The sequence below is a fragment of the Gamsiella multidivaricata genome (assembly GCF_025024155.1).
Source record: "Gamsiella multidivaricata strain RSA 2152 chromosome Unknown BC939scaffold_60, whole genome shotgun sequence".
Lineage (NCBI taxonomy): Eukaryota > Fungi > Mortierellomycota > Mortierellomycetes > Mortierellales > Mortierellaceae > Gamsiella > Gamsiella multidivaricata.
Genome location: NW_026251768.1, coordinates 26,911 through 43,562, shown reverse-complemented (window position 1 = coordinate 43,562; position 16,652 = coordinate 26,911). Strand labels below are relative to the sequence as shown.

The 16,652-nt window shown below is 48.8% G+C and overlaps 4 protein-coding genes across 4 annotated transcripts; all 4 read left to right on the top strand.

The window, feature by feature from the left end:
- Positions 1–993: 993 nt before the first annotated feature.
- BC939DRAFT_459926 (uncharacterized protein) lies at positions 994–2,408 on the top strand (the record flags this gene model as incomplete). Its single annotated transcript, XM_051556788.1, has 1 exon — positions 994–2,408. A coding segment is annotated over exon 1 (1,154 nt), but the record flags the coding sequence as incomplete, so codon positions are not given.
- Positions 2,409–4,402: 1,994 nt separating this feature from the next.
- On the top strand, positions 4,403–5,980 carry BC939DRAFT_261805 (uncharacterized protein). The gene has a single exon (XM_051551069.1). It carries the CDS (start codon positions 4,833–4,835, stop codon positions 5,772–5,774), a length of 942 nt encoding a protein of 313 aa, XP_051409366.1. The 5' UTR covers positions 4,403–4,832; the 3' UTR covers positions 5,775–5,980.
- On the top strand, positions 5,781–8,714 carry BC939DRAFT_479507 (uncharacterized protein; the record flags this gene model as incomplete). Its single annotated transcript, XM_051558859.1, has 2 exons — positions 5,781–5,906; positions 6,798–8,714. 2 exons carry the CDS (start codon positions 5,781–5,783, stop codon positions 8,712–8,714), a joined length of 2,043 nt encoding a protein of 680 aa, XP_051409365.1.
- A 1,073-nt stretch (positions 8,715–9,787) lies between these two features.
- BC939DRAFT_261785 (uncharacterized protein) lies at positions 9,788–10,921 on the top strand. Its single transcript, XM_051551068.1, has 3 exons — positions 9,788–10,305; positions 10,414–10,696; positions 10,787–10,921. The coding sequence occupies exons 1-3, from the start codon at positions 10,127–10,129 to the stop codon at positions 10,814–10,816; spliced, it is 492 nt and encodes a 163-aa protein (XP_051409364.1). The 5' UTR covers positions 9,788–10,126; the 3' UTR covers positions 10,817–10,921.
- Positions 10,922–16,652: the final 5,731 nt, after the last annotated feature.

Here is a 16,652-nt window from a genome sequence, read left to right as displayed (position 1 = left end):
GCTCACCTTTTTTTTTTCTGAATCTGTATCTCCTGCCGATGCAGCAGAGAGTCTGCCCGGAGTGCTAGTGCAGCTCTCGCGTTTGTGCGTCAGTAGTGGCCCAGTCTGTACTCTGAGGCCACAGTTCCTTTGTCATGGCTTTCAAAGCCGAGCCTTCTCATGATCATACAGTTTCGTGTTTTCCAGCGTCTGGAATTGCCCTTCCAATCTTCCTGGTTTTTTCTATATTGCCCTTGCCCACTTTCTAGTCCTTTTATTCATCGATTACGACGCGTGTCTAGCCCAAAGGCTCAAGGTGGTTTAGTCACTACACTTTAGCGGTACTTGATGTGTGGTCAGATACCCATTCCAAACTGACCCCTTGCTCTACAACCCTCGCACCCTTTCAGCCTGCTAGTTTCTTCTTTCATTTTTTTATATTATTTTTTACACGTATAATCTCCACCACTCCTGCTTAACGTACCTGAATTACAGGACATAACGGCAGAGTCTCCTAATCCTTTGCATGCACCTTTCATTCATCTTCTATGGGCCTCAGCGTGCAATCCAAGAACTTTCGTTAATCATTTTCTGTCGTGTCCTCCCTCGAATCAAGATCGCACAGGACGGTTATGCTCCACGCCAAGGTAATAGGAAACGTTGTGTGTTGTGCGTCTGTGAGAGTATATGTGGCATGTGCATGGGGAGTACGGCTCAAGTGTACAAGCGCCGATCCATTCCCAAACCACGGTACTTCATGCTTCGGATACCTGCATGCTCGGTTCTGTTTCCACTTCTCTGGATCAGCAGCTGATGACTCCGCTATTGACTGTGTTCGATACCCCTTTACCTCGACAATCCCATTTTGAATGCTGACAATATTGCGCGCTTAGCTCATCCTCGTAGAGCATTGGCATGCCTTCGAGGTCCCCGACCTGAGGTCTTCATGTTCCACTTTTTTTTATGCCTGTTTCCCCTCTTTTATGTTTCTCTTCTTAAACTTTGCTGAGACGCCTCGTTGCCACCATTCTAGGAAACAACACGTCCTAATCAGTTCTTGCTGCTATTTATACGCTATTTTTATTTGCTTGAATTCGTCCTGTAGCCGAGTGGTCCAGGCATCATGTCCGCCAGTATCCATGAACCATTCTTTCACACCTCGACCGCAATCACAACAAACCCACTGGCTTCATCCACTACACCTACTGCGGAGATCTGGGATGACCTTAGTACCAGCGAGCAGCCTCAGCTAAAGGTTGAGCCCATGTCACCTTTTGGCGGATCATCCTTGACCTTGAACCTATCTCAGTCTCAATTGTATTCAGGTCCTCAAACAGAAACATCGCAACCTCATTCTCTTCCTTTGTCCATGCCTTCGGCGCATAGTCAGGTCCAGAATCCTTCACAACTCCAGCCCCATACTCCATCCCTGACAATGCCACCATCCTCCATCGCGTCGTTAAAGGCACCCTTGCATACCTCACAGCTGCCTCCGGTGCCGCCGTCGCTCTCTATGCCGCAACATCAGCAACTGTACCCATCCAGAAGTCTGCTTCAACCACAAAGTCGTTTGAACAATTCGTCGTCAGCGCTCCCTCAACACCAGCAATTTGGCCTCGCCCACCTGAGCGAAATTATGGCTGGGGGTTTAATGGTTAACAAGTCCTCTACATCCATCCACCTCGGCGGCTCCAGCCATAGACCACCTCCACTGCCGTCCTTACCAGGCCAGGCCATGTTTCAAGATCAAGCCTCCTCGCTCATGTCTATGCACCCACAATCGCAGTCGCAGCCGTCGTCCTCCCACTCTACGCATGATCCGTTTTCATATGACCAGTCCGCAACCCCAATTTATCCTTCTCCGCAAGATCAGCAGCAACGCCAAGCTGCCTTCCTCATGAGTCGCGGATCGTCTTCCTCGTCTACTTGCTCGACGTCCTCGAGCGCGACTTACCAGCTAAACAACAATGTCGGTAGTAATGGGTTTTCAGGGGTCCCTATGATAGCCTCCAGTTCGACGGGATCGACAACCAGCTTCACCACAACCGATTCTGATACCAACTCTGGATCAACAACCATTGTGAAGGTATTTTTTTTTCTTTCAATGCGTTTTTATTTTTATTTTTATTTTAATTATTACTGCTATATCTTCCTATGGTTATCTTTTGCGTTTCTGTTTTTTCTCTTTTCTCTTCTCTTTTTATTTTTTATTTTTTTAAGATTGAAATGCTTTAAGCATGAAGGAGCGTGCATGACACAGGGATCGGCGAGGTTTAGGTGAGGTCTCTGATGTTGGTCGGAAGAACCGACAGGAGATCTTAGCCAAAATGCAAAAATAGGGGAAGAATGGCGGGAAAGTCCATACACAAAAGACAACGAGCCTGGACAGCCGATCGTGAAGAGCATCCTTTTTTTTTTTTTACAAAGTTGTGTATTAATAATGTCCTTACTATCTGGCGCTCTGGTCAAGGGCTTGGAAAAAGAATAGGGGTAGGAGAAAACTCAACTTCGCCATTTTTTTTATTTTTTATTTTGGCGGGATAATTTCTTTTTATTTTTTCTCTTCAAAGACATCGTTTCCCCTTTCTGCGAAACGGGCCTTGTCGCGGTTACTGCGGTGAGACCGATGACCCATGGTCATCTTGCCGTCTTCCCCGCCCGTTGTGTTAGTCCTTTGACAAAAGTGATCTTTTTTTCGGTGAAGTTTTCCGCCCCCTGAGGACACAGGTTACCATTGTATTCATGCAAGGCGTCTGATTTGGCACACTATTCATTTCTCTGGTTGTGTGGGCACCCTTTTGACGCGGCAAGATCGTACATCAACATTCATGTATATCGGGACTAGTATTTGGACGAGGTCTGGTTTGTTTTGTATTTTTTTTTTTTTTTTTTGAGGGGAGGGGAAGAGAGGGGAGGAGGGAGGAATGGGAAGTGGGAGGAGAGTTGGGTGCACAGTATAAAGAAAGCGAGCGAAACATACTGACACAGAAATGCGGGAAGAAAGCGCAGAGTTCAGTTGTGATGGTTACCCATATGGCAAAATCAAGGTTGGGAGAGTAGCGTCCACTGTTTTGTCCATGGCCTCGACGGTCTTTTTGTTTTTTGTCTCCCCTGTCCTGCAATGCAGCAGATGGACACACACACATACACACACATAAAAAAAGGTGCGATGTGTGCCGGTGGCTGTTACATACTTTGTGCTGCAGATGCTTGTCCCTCCATCGTCCCTCCAGCGTCTGCTCAGACCTTTTATTTTTTATTTTGTTCGCATCTTCCCGCGGTTTTCCTTTTCGCTTCAATTACCCATTTTTACTTCTCATATGCTCCATTCCCATTCACTCCCACTCCCACCGATACTCAGGCAAGAGCCATTTATGCATGCCATGACCGTCCCTCAGATCCATCACGGCACACTTTCTTCTCCCGCCGTTGTATATGTACACGTACGTTGATTTTGTAGATCGGAGGACGGGGTATTATGTTTTTCCTCTGCTGGGAAGGTGAACTGGTTGTGGGTACACAAAAACAAAAAAAAAAGAAAAAAAAAAAAGGGACAGAAAAGAAAAGACAGAGGAGGGAGCGCTGATCACGCTGCTGGATGTCGGGCGAAATTCTTGAGGGACGATTCGAACCTTGAAGGGACAAAAAAAAAAACTACAGAAAACCGGCATTTTTCATGACGACTACAAAAAAAAATCAGGGGCACAGAGCCAGATGTGCCCTGCGCGCACTGAATATCAAAGTTTGTTTGTATACAAATATGTAGCTATGTGTGCATTTATGGATGTGTTGTGTATGGCCTGAAGAGGAGAGGAGAGGAAATGGAAGGATAAGAAGAATATATGACAAGGATAGGAGATGATCGAGGGTGCAGGCAGGGTGGGTGGGGTGCAACAGCAGGCCATCATCGTGCCTCGAGTCGAGTGCCCGATCGGGATTTGTATTGTGTCTGGTGCAACGCGCAGAAGACTTTTTGTGATTTGTGTTTATCATTATTGTTATTATTATTATTATTATTATTATTTTCGCGCCATTTTTATTTTCTCCTTCTGACAGAGTGTATTTGGGACGGATGAACGGGCGAAAGCGTGGGTGAATGCGATGGCGTTAAAGTGATCAACGTCCATGTGTGTCTGTAAGCGTCCGTAAACTGCCCCCTTGGACATTTTGCACGGCCACCTTCCTGCCCTCTTCTATCAGTCAACCCCATCTTATCCCATCCCATCCCACCCATGATCGGCACTTGAAGCAGGACACGTCAGTAAAGTCCTCATTTTTTTCCATTTTATTTCTTGAGTGCGGATCCCACACAAGATCTTTGCTTTCTCTTCTTTTTACTTTCTGTCGTCGATCGTTTTGGTTGTTTATCCCTCTTGACCTTGTCACTCAATATCCTTGTGTGGTGACATCTGCCACTGCCCTTGTTGTTGATGGGTCCTTTCCTTTGTTGTTGTTTTTAGTTTACCATGCCGGTAAATGAATACCCATTTCTTTGGTTTGTGCTTCCCCCTAGAGCTGTATTGCACCTGATACTCTTCCCCCGCCCTTGACACAACCCGGACGAAGGAAGGGATGCAGTTAATGGAAGGGAAAGGTAGAAAACAACGGGCACTGCAGTACTGCGGTGGCAGTGACAGTGACAGTGACAGTGGCAGTGGTAGCGCAAACTAAGGACTATTGGATGGAGGTGGTAGGCGGTCTTTTGTTGGTTGGTCACCAGTTCCTTCCTTCCTTGTGTCCTACTCGTCTTCCATCTCATCCTCTGTTTTTTCTTTTATTTTTATCGTCATTCTTATTGTTATTATTGCTTCTCTCTATCTTATCATCCGTCGTTCGTCAGCAATCATTGTTACATGTCTGTCTATGCGATTTGCCTATATGTGTGTACTTGTATGTGTGTATGTGTGTATGCATGTGTGCGTGTGCGTGCGTGTGTGTGTGTGTGTTTTGAGCGTATGAGTGTACGTTTGTTCTGCTCTTTCCCGCCCTTTGCTCCTTCGTGCCAAGACCCCTGCACCTTCCCCCCCCTCTCTCCATCTCTCTTTCTTTCTTTCTTCTCTTTCTTTCTTTCTCTTCGTGTGTGTATGTGTGTCCGCCCGATTCCCCTGTCGAAAAAAAAGAAGAAAAACGCGGGTCTTGAGTTGAATGTGATCGGCCATCTCTCTCTCTTGCCTTCTTGCCCTCTTGCCTTCCTCGCTTTCTTTTCCTTCTTTTCCCTCTTTCTCTCCTCTCCCTTTTACTTCTTCCTGCTTTCCTTTTTCTTCTTCTTTCTTCTCTCTCCTCCCCCTCTCTCCTTCTCCTCTTTGTTCTTTTTCGCGCCCTTTTTTTGGATTTCTCAATTGGGTTTCTGCTCTCCTTTACTGCTCAACTGTACCTCATACCTTAATACCTCCCGCCAGTGCTTAGTCTCGTCCTCACTCTCCGTCTCCGTGCCCTGTGTTCTGTTGACTGCACTCATTCATCTCTGCATCCGCATTCACCTCCACTCATTCCCCTCGGGTGGTGATCCCGCATTCCCACCTGATCCCCTTCTTCCTTCCGCCTTCTTCTCCTCCTCTGTGGTTAGACCTGGCCTATTGTATTTCTTTATATGTTTAGAATTGCCAGGGACCCTTTTAATCTTTTCCTCTGGTCACACACACATACGCACAAACACACACAACCACAACAACTTGCGCGCGCTTTTCCTTTCTCTCTTTTTTCTTTCTCTCTTTACGTCTTTGCATAATCTACAAATACCATCCGCTGTCTGTTCCTGTTCCTTATCCTTCAACCTTATTACCCCTTGGATCTGATCCTAGATGGACGACTTCTATGACCGACTCCTGAGCTTGTCCTTCGAGCAATCCAGTGATGCTATCACAAAGTGTCGCGACTTGGCTCGAGAGCATGGTTTTACAGTCAAGCAGGAGACTAGCTCCAACAAGGTACGCAAACAATCGCATGCTCTTCCACATATTTAGTAACTGGGGTTGTTGTGCAAAAAGAGAGCACTGGATTCTCTCTATGCTTGAATTCAATTTTTTATTTCTTTTTATTTTTCGGTCCTGCATAATCTCAACTCGTCTGTCTGTCTGTCTGGGCCCCTTCGTTCGTTCAGTGTGTCATCCTGTACTCCTTTACTAGTGCTTTTTTTTTTTTTACCCCTTTCGCCTACTGTTTAAGAGCAGTAATTTCAAAAGGCCAGTTCATCCTTTCTAATTGCCCTCATACCTTGAGGCAATTGTGCCAAGGAAGGCGAGGTGTGGAAAAAAAGAAGATCGAGCACAAGAATGGGTGTGTAACGGCTGCAGCATGCAGCCAGACAAACCGGAGGAGTGGTCCTGTCTCCGAGGAGCGCTGCTTTTTATACTTTCCAGCTCTTGTATATCCCACCATTTTTTCGTTGCACAGCGCCATGTACTATGGTCACAAAACAAGGAATACTCCTATTCAATCGGATTAAAAGAAAAAAAAAATAGCGGGCACAGGATGGTGTTTAATAGCCCCGAATGCCAATGGTCTATGGTCTATACGAATCTGGGGTGACAAAAGCCCCACACTTTCTTCTTTGATACGTGCGCACCTGTTTGCATTTTATTCCCATTAGTGTTGTTGCTATTGTTGACATTAATGCAGCATGGCATGATGCAACTGTGCAACACAAACATGTTATCTTCCTATCCTTGTTTGCTCTCCGTCAACATATCACTAGTTAGCATCGGTCTAGCCGTTATCTACCTTTTAGAAAGATGCAATGGTGCAACAGTATATCAGTGCAAATGTCTCCCTATTAACTATTAACCATTCTTTCATTGACAATACTTCTTTTATTCTAGAATGTCTACCTGTACTGTTCGCGCGAGGGCGTCCCTGATTCTGTCAAAAACAACAAGGAAATTAAACGGAAGCGATTGTCGATGAGGTGCGACTGCAAGTGGCGTATTACCCTGTTCCAGCAAGAATCCAAACTCTGGGTCTTTCGAAAAGCCATGAACCCAGCCTCAATGGTCCATAACCACCCGTTAATCTCGCCAGATGACATTCGACAGCCCTGGCCACCGGCTGTCTTTGATCGGATTGCCTACTACGCCAACCAACGCATCCTCTCGACAGCAGAGACCCGCGAGCGCATCAAGGAGGATTTTCCAGAACTAGTCTGGGATGAACGACGGTTCTACAATCGACTGACGGAGGAGCGGAAGCAGATCCGCCTTCGCGACTCTGAGACCCGTGTTTTTTCCACGATGGAGCTGGCAGCCAAGGTCGCCAGTCTAGCAAGTGGCGACCCAAATCTGTCGTATAAGGTGCATTCTAGTCTGGAGAACGTCCTTGCCGAACTTTGCGAACAGCTTCACATCGACCCAGCAGGCGCCAACTCACGTGTCATGACGTCTCCACCCCCCTCCGCTGGCGGAGGAGGGCTTGGGGGTGCCAGCTCCATAAACATGACCTCGCCTACTAACACAAGTCCTAACTTCGGCCCCTCATCCTCCTCCTCGAACTCCCCTCCAAGCACATCCGATTATGTTGTCACTTATCCAGGATGCATCATCTCTGTGAAAAGCACCCCGAACCAGAAAGGACGGCCGTCCTCCATACCCTCTCCTCTAGTGGACTCCAGCTACGGGCTCGGCCTGGGGATGTCGCCAGTGAATGACCGCAAACGCTCCCTCAGTGAAGAGTGCTTTTCTCGGCATGGAATCTGCGGGGGCTCTTCCGCGGCTGCTCCTTCGTTTGGTGCAGCAATGAGCGCTACACAGATGATGAACCATCTGGACATGTCTACGGCAGCAGCAGCTGCTGCAGGGGCTGTCGGACCTCTGCAGAACACGCTTCCTGGCTTGGATCCGTCCGTGATGCCTGGTAGCTCGACCATGCTAATGATGCAAAGCGGAGGATACCCTCCTCATTCAGGAACAAACCACGCTCATCAACAACATCATCAACAACAGCAGCAACAGCAGCAACATCATCATCAACAACAACAACAACAACAACAGCAGCAGCAGCAACACCAACAACTGCAGTATCATCCGCAGGAGCAGCAATCGCATCATGTCAACCACCACATGCCTTCTGGAATGGCCTCAGCATTCCGCCATAACTCATTTTCGCAACCATCCTCGCAGTCCCACCACCACCCACATCCGTCCAACCATCAGCACCATCACCATCAGCAGCAGCACCACCCGGGTACTCTGAGTCAGGAAGATTTATCGTCTTCTGAACTATCATTCGATCTAGATCCCTCCGAGTCTTCGCGACAAGAGCCAGCGCCTACGATCAAACGAACCCACTCGGTCGACATAAAGCAAGAGATCCAGTCATTCTACCAGCCCATGCTCTCTGCTCAACAGCTCGCTTCGACAACGCAGCCTCCAAGGCGAACCGGAGGCTCTCCTGGTCCAGGCGGATCGGCCAGACTATATTCTCATTTATACCCAACAGGATCGGTGCCGCATTCTGCGCCGACTTCTCAACCGATGACGGGTCTGTCTTCCCATCCAGGCTTCCATTCGAATCAGCTCCTCGGAGGTGAGTCTGAGGACGTCTTCTCCAATTCGGTGGCGTTCTCTAATACGGCGAATCACTATCATTACAGCACCGCGTCTGCCAACAGTGGTGGCAACAGCTACTTGCATGCGGGGTATGCAAGCACGAATCAGCCACCCGGTGGAAGTCCTACAATCAGCACACAGTCTTCGGCTCTGGGCCCGCATGACAGAGTAAGGGCAACCCCTCAAGGAGGATGACCTGTATGCATGCATGAATGCACGCCTACGAGTCTGTTATTAACGAACATCAATTTCCTCATCGTTTTAGTGAGCATTTGTACCCCCCGTCTCAGCTGTCTTGTGCATTGGCCACTTTGTGTAAGGGGCCGTAAGAGAAACATTGTTCACTCCAGTGGCGTCGACCATGTTTAGTTCATTTCCGTACATACACCATAGCATTCCCCTCCATCCCCCATTCTAGTTGATTATTCTGTAAATATAATGGTTTCATCTTTATTTTATTGACAAAATGAAATGTTCCAGCGAGTCTGGACAGGGTCCGTCCATTAGTCCATGCCGTATATGGGATTGTGAATTGACACAGGGGACACGCTCGTTTGACAACATGCTATTTTATTCACTGGCGATTGCGCTCTGCCCCAACAGCGTTAATTCTCTGGACATCTAGCATTGTGTTCTTCAGTCCTACCATCACGCTTTGAAAATACTGTGGAGAATAACAATGATCAAAGTGGAATTTGCTTGTATATTGCGCGTTGAGACGTATGTTGGTCCCCTGCATGCCTACGTTTGCGAGTACTTTTCCATCATCAATCATCCCAGCAACCATGTTCTTTGCAACTTCGAATGTCAACTCCATCGCCTTGGTTCTTCTTTTCCCGCCGTAATCAGAGAGCGCTAAGAACTGCAATCCTTGATTGATCATAAAGTGACTCTAAAATCCCTGTCAACCACTCCTTGCAGAAGGACGACCAGATGATCGGGGCGCATGTCGCGTCCAGTTCCTAAATGTTGCTTCTTCAAAGTCCTGTGCCAGCTCTCCACCAGGTTACTGGTGTCGACATGCTGGTAATCCCGTTAACGAGAGAGAGAGAGAGAGAGAGAGAGAGAGAGAATTATGAATGAGCAAGCGCTTCTTTTTTTTTCTTTTTTTTAAGGGGTCCCGCTCCATCCACTTCTTGAGATGGACAGCATGCGGAAACGTGCTCTTAAAGGTGTTCCACGCTGTTATCAGCTTCTCATGAGACTCTGCCTTTCGGATGTTATTCAAGTGACGACGCATGGCTCTTCTATCTACAGATTATACATACTAAAATGGATTTCACAGTGTTCCTGAGCCCCTTTGCATCCTCAATTCTAGACAGCACATACTCATGAACCACCTTGCTTCTTGCCCTCGCACCCTCATACCGTCATGGTATTCTTATTCCATGACAATGGAGCCCCTTCATGTATTGCACTATGAATCGACACTTTGGGGGTGTAATGATTATATACACCAGAGCGTCTTTCTATCATACATATGAGGCTAGCTATTGCTGGGAGATGCTGGAGTGGTGAGAAAAAATGAGGAAGTAGATTTCTCAGGTCTTTCCTTCGCATTTGATGAGAGTCCATTCCACGTTACACGAGGGCGAGAGCTTGAAAGCATGAGTCTGTTTACCAATACAACAACGATGGATGTGTCTCGAAGCGCTCATTCTTTATTTCTGCGCCCTCTTTCTCCCCTCCGCTCTTCTCGTTTTCCTTTCTTCCCAACTACACCCTCCCTCAATTCATCAGGAACTGTCTTCTTTCTCATCTCTTCTCTCTCTTCTATCTGTCTCTCGTATGTCTCTGCTCGATCTCAATAAGCACACTCAAGCAGTGACTCGTTGGCAAAACATGTGCAATGGATATTAACCCCTTCTTGTATGATGACAAGCGTCTCTGCTAGAAGTGACGAGAAAAGCGTTTTTCGTGCGCGGACAGTCCTGAACAAAGAATTGAGGAAGAGAAAATTGCACAGGGACGGATCATCTCCTTTAGCTGATGAAAAGAATACCTCTGCATCCAGTCAAAGGAAACAAGAGTCGTATAGGAACACTTCCGAGGTAGGGCCCCATCAGTTGTGCAGGGTAGTCACATATGATAAAGTCCATGCAGCTGCCACCACGTCCGCTGTTTCACAGGGCATTGCCTATTGTATCCCCATTGGATTACTGCAGTGTATACCAAGTGTAAGTACGTACGTTGACTACGCACGCAAGTATATTAATCGACAGCAAGTTCACTAACATCGCCGTCATCTGCTCTGTGATAGATAACAGGAAAAGCAAATCTCAGAAGCGGTATGTTAGGTAGTGCTTTTTCGTCATCGCGAAGCGCTCTCTCGCCACAAAAGGAGCTGGAGATCGTCGACATCTTTCTGGAGAATGCGCGCCAAAACAAGGATCGAGAAATTGCTTTAGCGCTGTGCGACGACGCGGTAGCCGCATTATCCCGAGTGAAGAGAGCTACGAAAAAGACTCTTACGCCTCCCTTGTCCGTCGAGGGTCAAACCCTGCGTGATGGAATCGCTACCGCTTATTTTGAACATGGCGAACTGCAGGACAGCTTGGGGAATAGAGAATTGGCACAGGTCAGTTACAAGAAGGCAGAAAGGTGGGGGTAAGTGACAGGCAGTTGCTCTCTAATTATTCGTTTTTAGCCCATAGTTTTATACGCCGATAAAAAAGTATTAAGGCGTCTCGAACCTTTCACTTTACTCTGACTTCAACAGTCATCTGCATCCTACAAAAGGCCCATGTCCAGGTCCCACATTTTCGTCTGCCGCTCACAGCTCAGGCCGCGAGACTGCATCGCTCCCAAAGCACATTTTCCCTGATGACTTACGCCAGTCCGTCGTCAAGTGCAAGTTACCAGACGCAGATGAGCGACTCAGTGACACTTCCCAACTCGCTTACTGCCTTGGTCTCCTGCAAGCAACGCCGTCGCCCGAAGAGGCATTTGAACCGGCCGCAGGCGAGTGGGTGAAAGCCACAAAAAAGAACGCAGAGGAGAAGGAGAGGCTCAAAACGATGGGTACGGATGTTATACGGGCATTCACTCGGGATGAGCTCAAGAATGCCAAGGTCGTCGCAGAAGTCGTGTGCCTGGCTCCGGTCCTCGAGAAGGACGATTTTCAATCCTTGCTCTCATTATTCGTCCATGGAATCGAGAGGCCCGGCTTGCTGGATGTTCATTCTCTCGATGGCCTGGCGCAACTGATGCAAGGCGCTTCCCCGAGATACCTCGACGCCGACGACCTGGTCATGATCCTAAGCGTCCTCAACGCACGCTTACAAGATACTCACAAACAATCTCCGGATAAAATCCATCGTCTGACGCTTGCGGTTTCAAACGTCCTGGACGCCATGGCCGATATCAAGGTCTCAGGCTTAAAGCGTGTGGAGCTGCACGAGCCCCTCTCTGTCTATTTGAATGGGTTGCATGCCAGCAGCGACCCTTACTTGGTGTACCAGGCTGCCTACGCCTTTCAAGCACTGCAGTGCGTCCCAGACAACGAATCACCCCGGCAAGCAACAATTCGGCGCGCAGGAATCGTATTGAAGGGCGTTTCGGGACTGGTGAGCGCGGTAAAAGGTCTGGATGTCGATGGCTTTATCACAGGACTCGGGCATCTTCAGGAAGGACTGGGAGAGGTGATCCAGGTAGCGAAAATCGGTTATGAAAGCGTGAGCGCACTCGTCGAAGGTGGCCAAGGACTTGTGGACCCTCTCAGAGACGGTCTCAGTTTCAATCAGAAACGCGTCTGGTATACAGCACTGCGCGGGACAGACACGCTGCTTCGAGACGGTCAACTCGCCAAGTTCAAGGCTCTGGTCTGTGAAGCGCCTTGCCGGCGTGATCTAGCCTTTCAACTGGGAGTATGCCAGCGGTTGGGGGACCTTGCAGCCAACCCACTGTGGGATGCTGAGTCTCGCCAAGGCGCTGTTGCATTCCTAGGTGAGATCTACCGAAACGATGCAGTCTGGGCAAGCAGACCCTCGTCAAGCAATGGATCCTCAACATCCTTATGGAGTTGGATTCAACTTTTGGCTCAGCTATGCCAGGTATGTATGATGAACGGATACATGAGAGGCTCTCGTCGTATTATGATCTATGGAGTTCACGGCCTAGCAGGTACTGATAGCTGTACTATATTCTATTATGGTCTACGCGATACATGGTGTAGGTGTCGAATCTTTGCTGCAAGAGCTGGAATCGAATGGGGATGAGACGAAAAGGATTCTTTATCAGGATTTCCGAAAGGGAAATCGAAGCTTGCATCCGCTGCAGGTCGCTTTACCGACCGTCGCGTCTCCATCATTGCTTGATCTTGTTCAGAGCAAGCCTGATGTTGAAGCCGACCTGAGACGACTGAGAAAGCAACGATTGAAGGAATGAGGCGAAGTCGTTTACATCCCCCCTCAAGCCAAGGCTAACCTGCAAGCGTCCGATGACAACCTGTTCGGCTTGACAAAAGAAGTTGAGGGCTTCCTGAGCAGTGACCGTAAGGTGATGCTCCTACTGGGCGATTCGGGTGGAGGCAAGTCGACCTTCAACCGGCAGCTCGAGTGCGACTTGTGGGATGCCTACAAGAAAAAGGAAGGCAGGATTCCGCTCTTTATCAGCTTGCCTGCAATCGACAAGCCAGAACAGGATCTGATCGCCAAACATCTACGCAGGGCAGAGTTTACCGAGCCCCAGATTCGAGAGCTGAAAGACTACCGCGAATTCATCTTGATTTGTGATGGGTATGATGAGAGCCAGCAGACGCACAACCTGTACACAAGCAACCGACTGAATCAAGTGGGGGGATGGAGTGCTCAGATGGTCATTAGCTGCCGCAGCGAGTACCTTGGCCTCGATTATCGGGATCGGTTCCAACCAGCAGATCGCAATCATCAAGTAGAGCCAGCATTTCAAGAGGCGGTCATTGCGCCATTCTCTATGCATCAAATTCAAGAATACATAAGGAAATATGTGTCCGCGACGAGACCGCTCTGGCAGGCGACGGACTACTTGAAGGCCCTGGATCTGATTCCCAGCCTGCAAGAACTGGTCAAGAACCCCTTTATGTTAACGCTGTCCTTGGAGGTACTGCCGCGCATGGTGGATCCAGGACAAGACCTCTTGGCCGTCCGGGTCACTAGAGTCGCATTGTATGATCAGTTCATGGAACAGTGGCTAGAGCGTGGCAAGAAGCGGCTTGGGAACAAAGACTTGAGCCATCAAGCGAGGACGGACTTTGAGAGGCTGAACGACGAAGGCTTTACTCAGAACGGTATCGATTTTCTCAAGGATTTGGCTAGTGCAATTTACAAGCATCAGGCTGGTAATCCGGTGGTGGCCTATTCGCACAAACGAGACAAAGGGACGTGGAAGGAACAGTTTTTCTCCCGAGAAGACGAGAACCAGCTCCTGCTGGAAGCCTGTCCTCTGACGCGCAGCGGCAATCAGTACCGGTTTATCCATAGATCGCTACTGGAATACTGCATAGCCCGCGCAGTGTTTGAACCGCAAGAGGGCAAGAAGAACTTGGGTGGAGTACTCACCCCGGCCCGTCGAGGGAGCGCGGGTTCTGTTTGGAGCTTTGAGATCCAAGGTGGTTTAGAGAATGTGACCGCCGCTGCCGAAGAGCCACAGCCTGTTGACCTCACCTCGCCATTGGTCTGGAGGAATTTCGTGAGCGAGCCTTCTGTTCTGCAATTTCTGGAAGAGCGCATTCAACAGGAGCCCTTATTCAAAAAACAACTGCATGCCTTCATCGAACACTCGAAAACCGACAAGGGGTGGCGTGTTGCAGCCGCCAATGCGATCACGATATTGGTCAGAGCCGGAATACGGTTTATTGGGGCGGATTTGAAGGGCATCCAGATTCCAGGGGCAGGCCTGAGCTTTGGCCAATTCGATTCTGCTCAGCTGCAAGAGGCGGATTTGAGAAAGGCCAATCTTCGTAATATTTGGCTGCGTGAGGCCGATTTGAGCGGTGCGCAAATGGCAGGCGCACAGTTTGGCGAATGGCCGTATCTAAAAGAAGATGACGAGGTACAATGCTGCGCATATTCTCCGGATGGGGATATCTATGCTGTGGGCATTCGTGACGGCACAATCAGCGTGTATGACACCTCGACTTGGGCAAAAACCCACACCTTACGCGGCCATACCGCCTCTGTCATTAGCGTGGTGTACTCGCCCAGCGGCCAACAGATCGCCTCGGGCAGTGGCGATAACACGGCGCGGCTGTGGGACGCGCGAACCGGTGCACCTGGTCCCATCTTAAGCGGCCATATCCGCTCTGTCAGTAGCGTGGTGTACTCGCCCTGCGGCCAGCAGATCGCCTCGAGCAGTGAAGACTACACGGTGCGGTTGTGGGAAGCAAAAACCGGTGCACCTGGCCCAACCTTAAGCGGTCATATCCTCACTGTCATTAGCGTGGTGTACTCGCCCAGCGGCCACCAGATCGCCTCAGGCAGTTACGACGAGACGGTGCGACTGTGGGACGCACAAACCGGTGCACCTGGTCCCATCTTAAGCGGTCATACCAACCTTGTCACTAGTGTGGTATACTCGCCCACCGGCCAGCAGATTGCCTCGGGCAGTCGCGACAACACAGTGCGGCTGTGGGATGCACAAACTGGTACGCCTGGTCTCATCTTAAGCGGTCATACTAGCTCTGTCGATAATGTGGTGTACTCGCGCAGCGGCCACCAGATTGCCTCGGGCAGTTTCGACAACACAGTGCGGCTGTGGGATGTGAATTTGGGTCAGTGTTTAGCGGTTGCCAAAGGTTTCCACGGACATATCACAAGTATTGCCTGGAATACGACTCTCAATGGTACCTATTTCGCAACCGGCTGTGAGGATAAGTCTGTACGCGTGTGGGAGGTCATAGAAGAGGGTGATCACTGCCAGGTGCTCCTACATTGGAGTACAATGCATGACTCACTCTATGTCTCGAATACTGTTATCCAGAATGTCCGAGGCTTGAGCAGGATAAATATGCGACTATTGGAACAGCGCGGCGCTGTGGGTGTGCCGATTCCACCTTCGAGCTTCCGCGAGACAGGCAAGAAGCTAATCAGCATGGCATCCGTGGTATCCAAACTAAAGATGCCATCAAATCACAGTATGTTGGATACCTCCTCCATGGCTAGTTCTCCTGCTGCATATTCAGCGAAACCAGTCGATTCGGCGAATGTTTCTCCGTTTGGTTGATATAAATGTGATGCAATTAGGAGTGCGCTACATTGCTCTATAAAGCATGGATTAAGAGTTAACATCCCATTCATCTGTGTAGGCGCCACAGACAGGGTATAATGACTGTGTAATAACCTGATGGCCATGGTGGTACAACAAGGGATGGGGGTCCATCATCGATGGAAAATTAGTTAATGAAGGTTCCAGGGGGAAGCGTTGTTGAGATCAAAGTGGGAAATGAATGGAGGGATGGCCCCTCTTCACCAATGATGGGTCGAAAATGGACAAAGGTGAATGTTCTGGTGAGTATCCCGGTTAACGAGTAAACCATTTTGGCAGCGGTCGAGAATGGATCAAGTCGAAGATGTCTGATATGTATTTCATAAGTAGCTAGTAGCTGTTTTCATTAAATGTAAATGGCTCTTCCTATCATACTGAAGCAGAGCTCAGTAAGCGTTGGATTGTTCACCCACTGTTTGGGAGCGTGAGCTGGGTTTAGACCATCGAGAGATAGGTTAGTTTTACCCTATTGATAAAATGTGGTTACAATAGCAACTGAATTTAGTACGAGAGGAACCGTTCATTTGGATAGTTGATATTTGGGCCTGCCTGAGCAGGCAATGGCCCGAAGTTATCATCTGTTGGATCATGGCTGAACGCTTCTAAGTCAGGATCCGTGCTAGAATGCGACGATTACCACCTTTCGATTTCTAGTTGAATACGAAAGGGGTCCTCAGATCCCTGAATCATGCTATGTGGGGTAATCTGGTAGAGTGAAAAGGCTTCGTGAGGCTCCCACCAATGTTAATTGCAAATATTGAAAGGTACAAATCCACTGCAGACGACTTTTAAGCAACGGTGTACTGTAAGCGGTCGAGTAACCTTGCAGTTACGAGTCACTGAGGTTAAGTTGCAAGCCATATATATATTCTTTTGGTACGTCCCCTCCAC

Coding starts and splice junctions, on each gene's coding strand:
- BC939DRAFT_261805 (XM_051551069.1), top strand. CDS start 4,833: ATGTCTGTCTATGCGATTTGCCTATATGTGTGTACTTGTATGTGTGTA.
- BC939DRAFT_261785 (XM_051551068.1), top strand. CDS start 10,127: ATGAGTCTGTTTACCAATACAACAACGATGGATGTGTCTCGAAGCGCT. Junction 10,306..10,413: donor CTCTCTTCTATCTGTCTCTC/GTATGTCTCTGC, acceptor CGTCTCTGCTAG/AAGTGACGAGAAAAGCGTTT. Junction 10,697..10,786: donor TACTGCAGTGTATACCAAGT/GTAAGTACGTAC, acceptor GATAGATAACAG/GAAAAGCAAATCTCAGAAGC.